The sequence below is a fragment of the Cibotium barometz genome, chromosome 44 (assembly GCF_041138505.1).
Source record: "Cibotium barometz isolate CiBa-2024 chromosome 44, ASM4113850v1, whole genome shotgun sequence".
NCBI classification, from domain to species: Eukaryota; Viridiplantae; Streptophyta; class Polypodiopsida; order Cyatheales; family Cibotiaceae; genus Cibotium; species Cibotium barometz.
Window position 1 is genome coordinate 26,688,768 of NC_141089.1, and position 15,776 is coordinate 26,704,543.

Here is a 15,776-nt window from a genome sequence, read left to right on the forward strand (position 1 = left end):
TGTGATCACTCCCTATGAGTGTTTGTATGTATGTGTGTGTGAACCCACTCTTATATTAAGAATGCATTAAATGTGAGTCTATGAGGTAGATAAACCTCAAGGCTATAAAAGCAATGTACTTGGTGAAGGCTATCAATCATCATTGAGTCATGCAATTTTTCTCTCGAGCATTCTCTCTCTCTTTCTCTCTCTCTCTCTCTCATACACACCATGGATACCTTCCATCCACCCTAGCTCCTAGATGCACCGGCAAACCCTAAACCTGAACAGAGACCACAAGCAGCAGCCACTGGCCTTTGGTCCATTGTCGAGCACACATTCGCACATTGTTGAAAACAAGCACAATGTATTGCAAAGAAGTAACATAATGGAAAGAAAGGGCAAAGCAATGTAGCCCTAGAGCTACCTAAAAACAATGCAAGGCTGCAAATTTCCACACTAATGGTGTGCAAGATATGGTTGAAACTACCAACCACATGCATGAGTCCTGAAAGCTTAGGACAACTTCAAGTTAAGCAAGCACTTTTTGTAATAAATCCAGTAGCCAGTGACAATTTGCAATTGAACAAAGAGTCTAAGCAGAAACATGAAGAAGACACGGAGAGCTTCACCAAATGGTACGTCCTAAGCGAAAACATGAAGAAGACATGGAGACATGACAAAGAATATTGTGCCCAGCTAGAGACATGATAAATAATTATTATAACCAAAGGATTGGATCTCAGGCCACTAGGCTAATTAAAGCATTCCAGAGTTGTTCTACTTATGTAAAAGTTATTTCTTTCTATAGTTGTGTATGTATCCGAGTGGTTCATTCAGATTACATGAGAACACGTACCACATACTCTACGAATCAGAACTAAACTCTGCCTTTTAAGTACTTTTGCTAAGCTCCCATCTACAAACCCTCAATCTGTGTTTAGTATTTCCTCTCCACTCTTATCAGCTTTAAATCCCCTTTCATGGTACTCAAATACTTCAGCTGGTTTAAGCAAAAAATATCCAAGTGTATTATCTTGAGTAAGTGTTTGGAGCCTTTTGGTCCATGGGCATGTGGCATATGACTATAGATGTGGGCTTGTTCTGGAGAGCTGAATGCTGGAAATGACAAGGAAGGGGACTACAGATCTGGCCCCTATCCCAGTCACCTTCTGCCAGCCTCGTGTGTGTGTGTGTGTGTGTGTGTGTGTGTGTGTGTGTGTGTGTGTGAGTGAGAGAGAGAGAGAGAGAGAGAGAGAGAGAGAGAATATATATATATTTGGCCGCCCAAAACTGCCTGGATGGTTGCCCAAACTGTGTGCTCTTGATGGCTGTGTCAGAATGCACAGTGGAAATGAAGACAACTGCTGTAGAGAGCAAAACGCAGATGAAAGAGAGAGAGAGAGAGAGAGAGAGAGAGAGAGAAGCTATGTAACTCTGCTATATACACTAGAGAAAATCCCGGAATACGATGTGAAGTTTGGGGGCAAGGGGGCCATTTTATATGGCCCCAGGCTGCTGGTCGGCCAGCCTAAAACAGGCCGACAGCAGCCTATGTGCTCACGACCAGCAGTAGAGGCCCACGACCAGCCGGCCAAATCCCAGCAGTCGGCCAGGTCTGCTGAGGATAAGTCAGGCAGCAACACCCAGTCAGCCAGCATCTGGGAACAGCCTACAGCCCAGCCACACCTGGGAAAAATGGGGAAAATACATGGAGAGCGAAGAAAAATGGGAAAACACTAAAACAGGCGGGCACACCCACAATAGAGGCCCTGGTATAGTGTGCAGACAGGAGATGACTGCTAACACCCCCTCTCAGCTCATGGATGTGGAACCAACCCCATTGAGCTGGAGTGCCGCCGGAGCATAGCCTGAGGTAGAGACTTCGTGAAGAGGTCCGCCGCTTTGTCCTCCGTCGAACAATAAAGCAGCAAGATGTCACCAGCAGCCAAGATCTTCTCACGAACAAAGTGATATTGTATCTCTATGTGCTTGGTCCGGGCATGGAAGACAAAGTTCCGAGCAATAGCGATACCGCTTTGGTTATCGCACTGCAGCCACACAACCTCGTAAGCAGCACCACAAGCAGCCCAGTACTCTGAATCTGTAGACGACAAGGCAATAGTTGGCTACCTCTTGCTGCTCCATGAAACAGCTCCTGAGCCGAGGGCAAAATTGTAGCCTAATGTAGATCTCCTCCCCAATCCGAGTCACTCCAACCTTAGAGTCGAACTCGGTCCTTCGTTTCACCTCCAGTGTCGTAGAAGAGTCCAAGATCCTTCGTACCTTGCAGATACCGCAAGATCCACAATCCTGCGTCCCAATGAGACTTTCAACGACGTCTGCATAAACGAGCTCAATAGCCCCACAGGAAAGCTCAAGTCCAATCTGGTGTTCAACAACCAGATCAATGAACCAACCAACTTCCGATACAGAGAGACATCAACTGGCTCACAAGGATCATTCGTTGTAAGCTTCGTGTTCGCGTCCACCGGTAACGTGATAGGCTTGCAGTTCTCCATCCCAAAGACCTCAAGCAACTCATGGACATACCACTGCTGAGCGATAAAGAACCCCCTCTGAGTCTGCCAGATCTCCAATCCCAAAAAGAAGTGGAGTAAGCCTAAATCAGCTCATCTCAAACTCCTTTGACAAGGCAACCTTTGTCTCACTGCAATGTGCTCCACATGACCGCCTGTGAGAATGAGGTCATCCACATAAAGGATGATCAATGTGACCATGCCACGTTCTCGAAAAAGATACAAGTTAGGATCTACAACTAATCTCTGAAATCTAGTCCATAGAAAGAAGGAATCAATCTTCTGATTCCAAGCCCTGGGAGCTTGCTTAAGACCATACAAGGCCTTCCGCAACCTGTAAACCATCCCCTTTGATCCTAGAACCTCAAAGCCTGGAGGCTGTTCAACATACACCTCCTCCCGCAGGTCACCATTAAGGAATGCGGATTTCACATCCATCTAATATACAAGCCACCGCTGAGAAGAAGCAAGGGCAAGAACGGTCCAAATCATGGTCATCCTCGATGTCGGTGCAAAGGTATCCTCATAGTCGATGCCAGGCCGCTGAGCATAACCCTAAGCCACAAGTTTGGCTTTGTGTTTATCCACCGACCCATCTGACGTATACTTGGTCTTAAAGACCCACTTGATACCAATGACAAGACTGTTTTGACAGCCTCAGAACTAGCTCCCAAGTTTTATTCTTATCTATGGCATCCAATTCCACCTGCATGGCTTTCCTCCAAGTATCCTATGCAAGGGCTTTCTTGACAAAAGTGGGCTCTTTGTCCCGCATGATATGAGACATCAAAGCATAGTTTACCTATAAGAGCTCCGCTGAATGACTTTTGTCATGAACTCTATGCAATCTTCGAGGTCCGTCCTTTGTAGTCCATTCAGAGGAAAGCTCCGTGACATCTGACTCCCGAAGGGTGTCTTACAACCACCTAGGTATTCGAACAGAACGCGGAGCCTCCTACTGCTGCAAGGGCTCATCTCTAGCCGCGGACTCAATCTGCTCAACTGACTGAGGCTGTCCGGCTGAAACAATCGACTTGGAATCATCTGGGTCTCCAAGAAGTGGCGGCTCATCAACAGTGGAAACTGGAACATGCTCATCAAAAACCACATCTTTGCTGACAAGGACCTCGTTCCTCTCCGGATCATACAACCTGTATCCCTTGGAAAGAGAGTTATATCCCATAAAAACAAGCTTTTGGAATATGGATAGCCGTAGCCATAGCCTCTCCCCAAAGTGGACGAGGAAGATCACGATGCTCCAACATTATCCTCACCATCTCCACCACAGTCCTGTTCTTACGCTCAACTACTCCATTCTCTGAAGACGAACCTGTATTGACCAGGTCCCGCTTGATGCCATGTTCCGCACAAAACCGCACAAATGCATTGGAAGAAAACTCTCCTCCTTTGTCAGCCCTAAGAGTCTTTATCTGCAAGCCAGACTCTTTCTCCACCATCACATGCCACTCCTTGAACCGAGCAAAAGCTTGGTCCTTCTGGGAAAGAAAATAAACCCAAGTGAATCTGCTATAATCATCAAGCAGCAGCATAAAATACAAAGAACCTCCCAAGGATGGCGTCTGCATAGGTCCATACAAGTCAATGTGTACCAACTCCAAAGGTTTAGAAGCCCGCCTGGAAGCCTACTTCGGAAAAGATTCCGTGCTGCTTACCACGAATGCAAGAACTACAGCGTCCTTGCCTGCTGCCAACATCTCGCAAGCCGACCACCATCTGGTCCCAGAAAGCTCGCCGCAGCGCATCCACATTCAAGTGGCTAAACCGAAAGTGCCACAAGTCACCAATCTGAGAGTCTATAAGAGAGGAAAGTGCTGAGAGTTTGTATATAACGTTCTCCACTCCACCTTCCCAAACAACCTCGCCTATGTCTCTCTGTCCCGTAGAGCAACAGAATGCTCCTCAAACTCCACCCGAAAGCCAATCTTGCAATCCTCATGCACTGACAACAAATGAAAACCAAGTGCAGGGACATAAAGAACACGAGAGAAATGCTTCCCCCCTCTGCCATCGGGAGTGATCTCCATCCGGCCCTCACTGTGAATTGGTATGGTGGAATTGTCGCAAATGAAAATGCGACTTGATTGCCGTTTAAGATCCTGTAAGAAATCACGGGAAGGAATCATGTGCCTGGAAGCACCACTATCAAGAATCCATTCCCAAGTATCCCTGGTGATGAAGCCAACTGCCTCCTCACTCGAAGAAGATGAAACATCTATGTCCAAAATCTCCAAGTGCACAAAGGCTAGAGTCTTTGCAGCTGAAGCTGAAGAATCAGCACTCTTCCCGTTATTCCGCTTGAAACACTTCCTCCAATAGTGGCCTTTCTCGCCACAATCGTTACAGGTCTGCTTGGCCTTCAGTTTCTCACGACGATCTAAATCAGGTTTCTTCTCATAAGACTTCCCTTTGCCCTTGTTGTTGTTGTTACGGCCTTTCGACCATTGGCCAGTCAAGGCCTCATAACCTCCACCCGGTGGAGGATTCGTAAATTGCTCTTCCTGATCGAAGACCATTAGCACAAGCTCCTCCCACGTGATGGTGCCGAGCCTACCACTGGTGATCAAAGAGGAGTAAAATGATGTGTACTGAGAGAGCAAATGGGACAACAACGTGATGGCCATATCCTCTCACGATATCTCTTTCCCTCCCTGGAGAACCTCCTATTGAAGAGCCTGCAACTTGTTGATGTGCTCCCGCATCGTCGACGACTTTGCAAGATTCATCATCCACATCTGAACTTCCAAGGAGATCCTCTTCATGGGTGATAACCTATTGTACAAAGAAGCCAAATGCTGCCAAATCTCTCTGGCCAGCATCATATGCTTTATGTGATTGATCACTTGTGGTGTGCAATTTAGGAAGATGAAACAACGGACGCGGGCATTGACACGATCCCATAACTGTGCCCGAGTCTCCCGTGCCTTCCGTATAGAGGATAACTCCCCGTCTTCCAACTCCAACAATAATGAAATCAGCCAAGTCATAAGACTCCAAAACGGACTCCATCATTACCTTCCATATGCCGTAGTTGTTCCCGTCCAACTGTCAGTCCACCAGGAACGTGGGGAGTGTTGGGACCTTCACGTGCTTCTCAGCCATCTCAAGCAAGTCTGTCATCTCAAGGGTTCACAAGGTCTTGTGAAGGGGGAGTGGGTGGGAAAAAAGAAGAAGAAGAGGCTGCAAATAATATGCGAAGTGGCTATCCAACGGTGATGGCCGCCTTCTACCCGATCTCCAAGTCCCGTACAGCCCAAACAATCTCCAATCAGCCCCTCAATCACCAAACCCTTGACATCCCACTATCTCCTAGTTTCAAGCCACCTGGGGCTCTGATACCATGTCAGAATGCACAGCGGAAATGAAGACAACTGTTGTAGAGAGCAAAACGCAGATGAAAGAGAGAGAGAGAGAGAGAGAGAGAGAGAGAGAGAGAGAAGCTGTGTAACTCTGCTATATACACTAGAGAAAATCCCGGAATACAATGTGAAGTGTAGGGGCAAGGGGCCAATTTTATATGGCCCCAAGCTGCTGGTCAGCCAGCCTGAAACAGGCCGACAGCAGCCTATGTGCTCACGACCAGCAAACACCCTGGTCAGCCAGATCCTAGCAGTCGGCCATGTTTGTTAAGTTGGGCAGCAACACACAGTCGGCCAGCATTTGGGGACAGCCAGCAGCCGACAGCCCAACCACACCTCGGAAAAATGGGGAAAATACATGGAGAGTGAAGAAAAATGGGAAAACACTAAAACGGGCAGGCACACCCACAACAGAGGCCCTGGTATAGTGTACAGACAGGAGATGACTGCATGTTAGCTCTTGCCATTGTTCCAAACCCCCCTCCCTCTTCTAGGCCGTGCATCTCACATATACTGTCTGCATCATAACCTCTTTTAGGCCAAGGCTCACAATATGGGCTGGTAGGCTGGTCTGGGCTGCATGTTAGCTCTTGCCATTGTTCCAAACCCCGTCCCTTCTAGACCGTGCATCTCACATATACTGTCTGCATCATAACCTCTTTTAGACCAAGGCTCACAATATGGGCTGGTATAACACATGCATCCCAGACCCACAAACATATACAATGATACAGAAGTTCATATATGTGTATGCACTCGGTAGAATCCAGATTAGAGAAAATCAAGATTATATGCATGGGAGACAGCAAGCCTGCAAGGAGGACACCACACAAAAACCAGAGTAATTTTATTTATTTGCTTGCAACAATAATACCAGCGTAGTTTCTATCAACCCTGTACATACTAAGCATGCAGCACAACACAAAATACACATACATTTCAGGCTCTAAAAGGAATTTAGAGTCAAGCCATTGAAGGGCCTTGTGCACATTCAAACATACACCGATACAATAAAAAGCAAGGAGCTTGTAGCTCTTACCTCCCGGACTTTTTCATACCGAACAACAGTCGGAACAATGGCATCTGTTTTCTTGTCAGGCTCATTAGCGGTGGCAGGAATAGCAGCATCAGTCTCCTTGGCATCTTTGGGCTCTGAGGCCTCCTTAACCTCTTTAGTCTCGTTGGCCTCTTTGGGCTCCTTAGGTTCTTTAGGTTCTTTAGGTTCCTTGGGTTTCATGAGGAACCGTTTCCAAAGGCCAGGCAAGGTGGCCTTAACGGGGTGTTCGTCATGTGCTTTAGCTTTCTTTCCTTTAGGTCTACTGTCAGGCTTACCTTCTTCTGCGGTGGGCGGGGGATCATCGTGGGCGGAGCCGTCCTCTTTGGGCGGGTCTGAATCAGGCGGGGGGTCCTTGTCGCCTTTGCTGTCGGAAGAGTAGAAGCGGAGGGCGAGGGCAAATTGCTGTGGCTGCTGCGATTGCTGCTGCAAAAGAGAGCTCCAGAGGCGTGCGAGAAAAGGGCGATCCCCACCTGCTGCGTGAAGGCTGCAGCATGCCCGGCTCCACAAGGGAGCCGGACATGAGAGCCTGGAAGGGCCTCGCAGAGATGCCGCTGCCACCGCTAGAAGCATCTCTCTGCACGTCACTCGAGTATCGCAATTCAAGTTCTTCTCCCTGTTGCTAAAACCCTGTCCCCCCCCTCTCTCCAAAACGTTTGCTTTGATTCCCCCCTCCCCTTTCCCCCCGATGAAATAAGGGTCGTTTCTCATTTGTGGGTGCCTTTGTAAAGGTTCAATCTCTCCAAAGAGAAAAAAAATAGCTCGCCCTCTAAGGGCTCTACTTTTTTTTACTACAAAAATACTTGAAAATCAAAGAAAAGCAGGTGCCAAATTCTCCTTCGCAAGTCTCTCTCTCAAGGTGGGGGAGATAGCCGAGCGCGGTAAGGGTGCCTGCCCCTACACCACAACAACCTAGGTTCAATACACCCGCATGCCATGCAGTGTGTCAATTCCCACACTTTTTTTTTTAAATCCCTCGCAATACCAAAAGAAAAAAGTCTCTCTCAGACAATCCAATGAGAACTCTTCACACAAAAGGTAGTTTTAGTTTTAAGCAAGGTGAAAATTTTAACCTTAGTGCAAATTGTTCTCGAGACGAGGAAAATGTAAGAATGGACAAAAATATACTCAAGGAGGAAACTTTAACACATAGCATTATTCCCAAAAAAAAACTAAAATCTCAATATTGGTGGAACTTTTGGTGCTTCCAATTACTCTAGCCCCAAAGGAATCTCAAACAACAATGGAGGTTACAAAGGACAATGAGAAACTAGGAAATGACCATCTAAATAATTACAAAAGAAATGATCCAATAGGTCTAGTATGCTACTATTGAAAGCAATCGGGGCATATGAGGCCTATTGCTTTCAATAGTAGCAATAAGGGCATATGAAGCCAAACTATCCACTATATCTCAAACACTATAGGGAGATTCAAAATCCAATTGATCTAAATAAGACAATGAGAAACTAGGAAATGACCATCTAAATAATTACAAAAGAAATGATCCAATAGGTCTAGTATGCTACTATTGAAAGCAATCGGGGCATATGAGGCCTATTGCTTTCAATAGTAGCAATAAGGGCATATGAAGCCAAACTATCCACTATATCTCAAACACTATAGGGAGATTCAAAATCCAATTGATCTAAATAAGACACCTACAACCAATATTATAATAGTTCCACTTCCATGTGTTGGTAGTGGCGAGGTCATAAAAAAATGTACAAATAGCAAAATGAACAAGATGTTGGTAGTGATGAGGTCATAAAAGATTACAAGAACAAGATATTGGTAATTCTAAACAACTATCCTTCAATTGGCAAAAGTAACATGCATTGAGAAAGACGATAACATAATAGGGGAGCATTGATGTTAATGAGGGGCTAACAGTCATTTTGTCATGGTGTAGGAAGCAATGAAAAAACCAAGAGCAAAGGAACCAGAATAAGATATGCCAAGGGATTATAAAGCAAAACCCACAAAATGATAAGAATAGCAAAGCAAACATTAGCATTAAAGAAAAATAAGTGATAACAATAATAATATACTAGAACTAGATCTAGAGAAAATTAAGCTGAGGAAGTAGAACTAGATCTAGAGTCCATAAAAACATGAGTTACTATAAGGGAGCTGAATGAGTAAGGGGTCATAGTTGCCACATAGAGGTTGTAGGCAAGTACCATTGACAATTGTGGTAGAGCTACTTGAGTTAACCCCACAATGAAAGAAGATCTTGTTAAACAGCATTGTAATAGATTCTAAGGAGCTTGTTAGGATGAAAAATCTAGATGAATTATAACTAGATGAGGAAATTGAGGTGCTCTTACACAATCCATGCTCCTTTTTTCAAGAGGCCCCTTTAAAAAATGATAGCCCACTTTGATGATCCTCCCTTTAGATGTTCCAATCATTCCTATCTTGGGCTACCTAGCAAATAGAAAGTTATACAATTAAATATTTTGTTTTGAATCATGTAGTATGATCAAATTTCATGATCCTAACTAAAGCATAAAATGATATGTGACTACACCTTGTAGATTTTCAAGGTTTTAAATGATTACATGGTAAGTTTATTTATTTTTTTGACTTTTTATACATGGTTTCAGATGTTTACATGGTTTAGATTATAGTGATCTTTAAAATTTTTACACTTTTTATACACTAAAAAATGTGGTTTTGGCAATCCCTTATAGCCTAAACTACCATTTAATAGCAACCCCATGTGATCATATATCAATTGGGAAGCATTTTGAGGATTTTAGTCCAGCCAAAATCCTAAGGATGATGGTATTATATAGCCTAAAAAGTGACAGTTTTTCCAAATAAAAAACACCACACACATATTTAACCAATGACTAAGTAATTAATTCCAAAGATTCAAGTTGTAATTAATAGTGAGAATATACGATCAAGAAATAGAGAGAAGATAGAATCAAGCTAAATTTTGAGTTTAAAAGATAAGTCAACAAGCCTCTCACTCAAATCAAATGTGTTTCCAACTTGGAATTTCGAGGGGAGTCAAGCCATCTAATATGGACCAACACACACATAGTATATTGTATTGGAAGCAACAAATGTATAGCATGAATCCTAATCGTGCACAAAAAAAAAGAAGGTTTTATCACCCAATATCATTATGACTAAAGAAATCATAGATCATCATAGAAAACTCAATTCCAAAACCAAGATTCATTCTTACTACCATTTATGGAATCTATATTAGTAGTCTTACAAGTCTTCACGGATGGATTTAGTGGGCATAGTCAAATGCTAGTTGCACTACATGGTCAAAATAAAACAACCTTTGTCAACAAGGAGTAGCAAGCTCAGACCTACAAAGTAATGTCATTTGTATTATACAACACTCTTATAACCTTCTGGAGGACAGTAATAGACACATTCATAGACTATTTATCGGCTTTCATGAAAGTTTTATTTGGAGGAATTCAATGTCTTTAGAACTAAATCTCAACATCCATGATAACTAAGGCTTTATTTTCAAAAGCGCATAAGGGTTAGGTCTAAGTTTAAAGTCTAAAAAGATTATATGCTCATCATAAAGAAAAAATGTATATTACTTTTCTATATGTAATTGAAAAATTGAGACATATAGTAGAAAGATTGAGAGACATATCTTCCCATTTATTTGACATATCGAGACATATAGTAGAAAGATTGAGAGACATATCTTCCCATGTATTTGACATATTGAGATAGACACTTTCCCATGTATTTGACAAATTGAGACATACAAATATCTAGCCATATTTAATGTCCTAAAGCATAATATAAAGGAGTTTTGTGAGTATAACTATACCTTATCTCATTGTGGATGGCCAAATTAATCAAATTGGGTCTAGGGTATAGATCAAATCGTGAGAGGATGTGTTACATTACATGAGCAGATATTAGTGCTATTTGAAAGCATGCCAAGGTCAAAGAGCATAGGCTCGGGGGGGTCACTCACAAATATTTAAGCATAGCACGTGGGTTCAACAAAATAGATTTTTAAAATCCCTTTTTTACACATTTTTTTACATACAAAAGGGTACCATTTAAAGGGGGTATTTACATATTGATTAGAAAAAGGGTGTGTTTTATTCATGAAAATTTTACAGATAAGGGACTTTTAAATTAGGCCTTGAATGCATGTGATATACAAAGTTTACATAAAGTGAACCCCCCGAGAGCATAGGACTTTCTTTAGTATACATTATAACCAAAAAGATTTTATAAGTGGGTCCCTTTATGTTGGTAAGTTTGTAAAAAAAGTAATGTATGCCAAAGGATTGACTAACCAAGCATTAACATATGCAATATCTTTGCTCCAAGTATTATGCCTAAAACCTTTTTAAAAGTGGGGCATGTAATTTTATGGGTGCTTTCAAGCAGCCACAAAAGTGGGGCATGTAATTTTGTGGGTGCTTTCAAGCAGCCACAAAATTATAAGAGAGATCAATATATATTGGTTACCATAGATTATGTAACAAAGTGGGTTGAGAATCGATAGAGTCTAGCCATATTGGGTAGTGATGTGTGTGAACACACTAGGACTAATCGGGGCACTTTTTCCCTCTTTAGCAGTTTTTTTTCCCTACGCTAGTATACACCCATCTTAGGGTGTACTTATCTTCTTTGTACAACACACATTCATTATCTATCTATCATCTCATTGTGTGCTCTCTTGAGCTTCTCCACTGTGTATAGCACACATTCATTATCTTCATTGTACAACACACATTCATTATTTATCTTCGTTGTATAGCACATATTCATTATCTATATATCATCTCATTGTGTGCTCTCTTGAGCTTCTCCATTGTGTGTGTGTGTGTGTGCGCGCGCGCACACGCGCATTCCTACAAGCCTGTTTCCAACATTTGGTATCAGAGCATATGCTCCTCGCCCCTATGTTGCTGCCTACCCTTTATCCCAAGTCGCATGTCTTCTTGAATCAGATCAAGGATCTCTTTTGGGAGAAGAAACAGGGTCGTGAAGTACTTTGTATTACATTCTTGCAGTCAGATTTTCGTTTCGAGCGCGTTTTGGGGGCTGTTCACGCGATTTTTGATTTTCTGCAAACATCTTCGGGGACCGGATTTGCACTGTACTTCATCGGATTCTCGAGTAGTTTTGACAGATCTACTACAAATGGGTGATTAGATACACGAGAAAGCGTCTACGAGCTTCATGTCAGCGACATCGATCGTTGCATCTTACGATTAAGATTTCTACTCACTATACACTGCATTTCCTTCATACGCCTTGCATGTCTCTATTGTCAATGACCTTATTAGCAACCATCTTGGTTGCATTAAAGAGCACTCAACACTTTGCAGTTACGTGATAACTTACTTGGGTATTATCAGAAATGGTAGACAGTGATGTATTTCCATTGAGGTTAAGCTTGAAGGGACCAACTACCTATTATGGTCCTATATGATACAGCATGTATTAGTAGCCAAAGGGCTATGGAATGTTGTGGTTGGTATTGAGAAATGTCTTGGTTCCTATGATGAACATGATGTAGAAGGCACATCTGCAAATACGGACTCAGTGTCACATGGCACACACACACACACATACATATACATACATACATACATACATACATATATATATATATACATACATACATACATACATACATATATATACATACATACATACATATATATATATATATATATGTATGTATGTATGTATGTATGTATGTATATGTATGTGTGTATGTATGTATACATACATATATGTACATATATATATACACATACATATATATATATATACATATATATATATATATATATATGTATGTATGTATGTATGTATGTATGTATGTATGTATATGTATGTGTGTATGTATGTATGTATGTATGTATACATACATATACATATATGTATACATATATATACATGTACACACACATATATATGTATGTATGTGTGTCTGTGTGTGTATACATATATATCTATATACATACACACACAATAACTCTCTCAACATATTTTCTTACCTATTATTGAAACAAAGTTGAAGATTAATAGGTTCCCTTAACATATAACTTTTCCATTTTTAAAAAAATAGTTAAGGTCTTAAAAGAAATTGTTATTTGAATCGTTTTAAGATAATCCAACTTTTCAGCATTACTAATCTTTTTTTTTTCCTTTAATGAAGTCCCATTGTATGTTTTTTTAAAGCCAAATTCTTTAACCTACTTTTTCATGCCAAAATGTAGACTTCTTTTTTACGTTTATTTTTTCCAAAATCCTTTGATTTTTTCTCACTAGTATAATCTAGCTTTTCAACATTGCCCGTCTTCTTTTGTCTTGATGAAGTCCCATGGAAAGCATTTTCGAAGCCACATTCTTTAACCTGCTTTTCAAGTCCAAATATAGACTTCTTTCACTTTTAATTTTCTCAAAATCCCTTGATTTGTGGTCACTAGATATACTGCTAGTATAAATGTTTTGAAATTTAAAGGATCAGTGTGAAGCAATAATAACAATACCCAAAATTACTATTCACCCTCCCCTATCACTGTAGGTTTGTGACCTAGACAGCCTTTAGCTCTATTGATACACATTAAGTTATATGCTTTGCTTCATGCCATGCATTGTGGCCTAGGAGAGCAGCTAAAAGAGTTGTAATGTAGTAGCAATAGTTTTCTCACCTTTGCTAGAACCTTGTGTTCTATGCTTGCGCAAATATCATTTATTGTGCATGAGCTAATCATGTATAAAGAAACAAAATGTGCCTATCTAGATGAAGGCTGTTGGCAAAAAGTAGATGAAGTGGCATCTTCACCAACTTAGCATCACACGTCTTCACCAACTTAGATGAAGTTGCTCACCTTGGGATGAACATGTAAAGTAGATGAAGTGGGATCTTCACCAACTTAGATGAAGTTGCTCACCTTGGGATGAACATGTAAGGATTTATTAAGAATAATCATGTTGAGTAGCTGAGATACATGATACCCTATTTAGGCCAACTATTTTGTAGAAGCCCCAGATTATTTGACACATTGCCAAATAGGTTACATTCTTGAATGGACCAATCTCTCCATTGCACATCATGCGTTAGGTAGGTGGAGCTAGAGACACTTTGTCCTCACGTTGTAAGTCCCAAGCAAGCAATGAGAAGAATCTAAAACTCTACCCAAACCAAGGTTATGTGCTATTTTATTATTGGCCATTGGATATGGAACCTTCCTATAACCAACTCCATAAAATGACCCTAGAAGACTCCTAGACTACTTGAAAATTTTCATTGTCAATTGGAGTACATTCCTTGTAAACATGTTCCATGCTAACACACAAGTCAAACCATTTTTTCTATTAGAAACTTTAATAATCTTCATTTGTTTTACACCTTGCATACGAGTTTTTTATGAGACATGAATGACCCTACAATATGGAAGAGTTTCTCGCTTACGTTGCAAAATATACCTCCTTTAAATAGATTTCAATTCTAGCATACACCATGTAACATGTCTTTCAACAACGGATTTTGTATAGTTTCCATATCCATTTTGTAGCCATCAATAATCCAAAATAAGTCTCTTTCCTCGAGAATTGTTTTGGAAAAACATCATTTATTTGTGAGTGTAACTCAGAGGGGTAAAAACAAATCCAACCTAGATTGAATGAGAGAACCATGGGTTGAGAATTAAAGGGGAAGTTCCTACACAACAAATATGTTGTGGTGTTACCTCTTTTTTATCTTGAAGCAAAGAAATCATAATGACATTTTACCTCTATCTTGAAAGCAAAGAAATCATCATGACATTCCATTGTAGACCACAAATCATTCCGTGTACTCAAACAAGGAAAAATAGCATGATCTCTTCTACTATTCAATTTCTTGCAAAACTCAACCAATAGTAGTTCCTTGTAAACCAAAGAAACATATCTTGTAGACCAGATAAATCATTGATTGTACTCCACCAAAGAAATAGCTTGATCTCTACTACTAATCAAGTTCTTGCAATTCTCAACCAATGGTAGCTAGAAAACAAGCTATCTCACAATACTCTAGACCTAAGAGTAGCTAGAAAACAAGCATCTCACAATAGTCTAAATCTAACTCAAGGCCAATATTGAATTTTATAAATGATATGTAATTTGCAGATTTAAAATCCACATGTTTACTTTGTGGTGGTAGAGAGAGGTGAAACCAAGTAGGGCAGAGGGCCAATCTGAATTCTACTTAGTCCACCCCCATTAATGATTCCGTCTAGCAGAACCTTTAACTAACTATAGTGTGACATTGAATAGTGTAATCAAGCAAAAAATGACACGTCAAATCCATCAAATATGAAAAAAATTTGTATTTATCTTTAGAAGGTAGATTTTGCAGCCTTGACAACACAAGATGGGGATCTAAATATCGAGTGACCGCACATAATCCTCCAGCTTGCTGTCCATGAGGCATTATTCAAACCATTCGGCATCCAAGTTGGCATTCAAGTGACGTCCAGTTTTAATGATAAAAGGTAACATATACAATCCAGATTTGAGTTATAAACAACTGTTGATGGGTAAGACGTTTCTAACTTTATAAGACCATTCAACCATGCCATTCTAATAGCACCTGGCATCATTATCACGCAAGCATTCGACAAATTCCAAGCCCACTTTGCATTTGTATCATGAGCCCTGTTTTGTCCACAGTTTTTTTTGGAGTGAGTTTTTTTTGCTGGCAAGAGCTGCAACAAACATCACTAGCCCCATTCTAGCAAAGCAGACAATGGCATGTTATACAAATCAACAAATGTGTTATGATGGCATCAATTAGCAAACAACCACGTGGTCGACAAA

General features: G+C 41.0%; 1 protein-coding gene across 2 annotated transcripts in view; it reads right to left on the reverse strand.

Moving 5' to 3' along the window:
- LOC147613131 (lon protease homolog 1, mitochondrial-like) overlaps positions 1-7,688 on the reverse strand; it is a 95,047-nt gene extending 87,359 nt beyond the window's left edge. For both annotated transcript variants that reach the window (XM_086782412.1, XM_086782411.1), the window contains exon 1: positions 6,936-7,688. In XM_086782412.1, coding sequence (XP_086638538.1) covers positions 6,936-7,661 — 726 coding nt within the window. In that variant the 5' untranslated portion in view covers positions 7,662-7,688. The remainder of the gene's footprint in view (positions 1-6,935) is intronic.
- Positions 7,689-15,776: the final 8,088 nt, after the last annotated feature.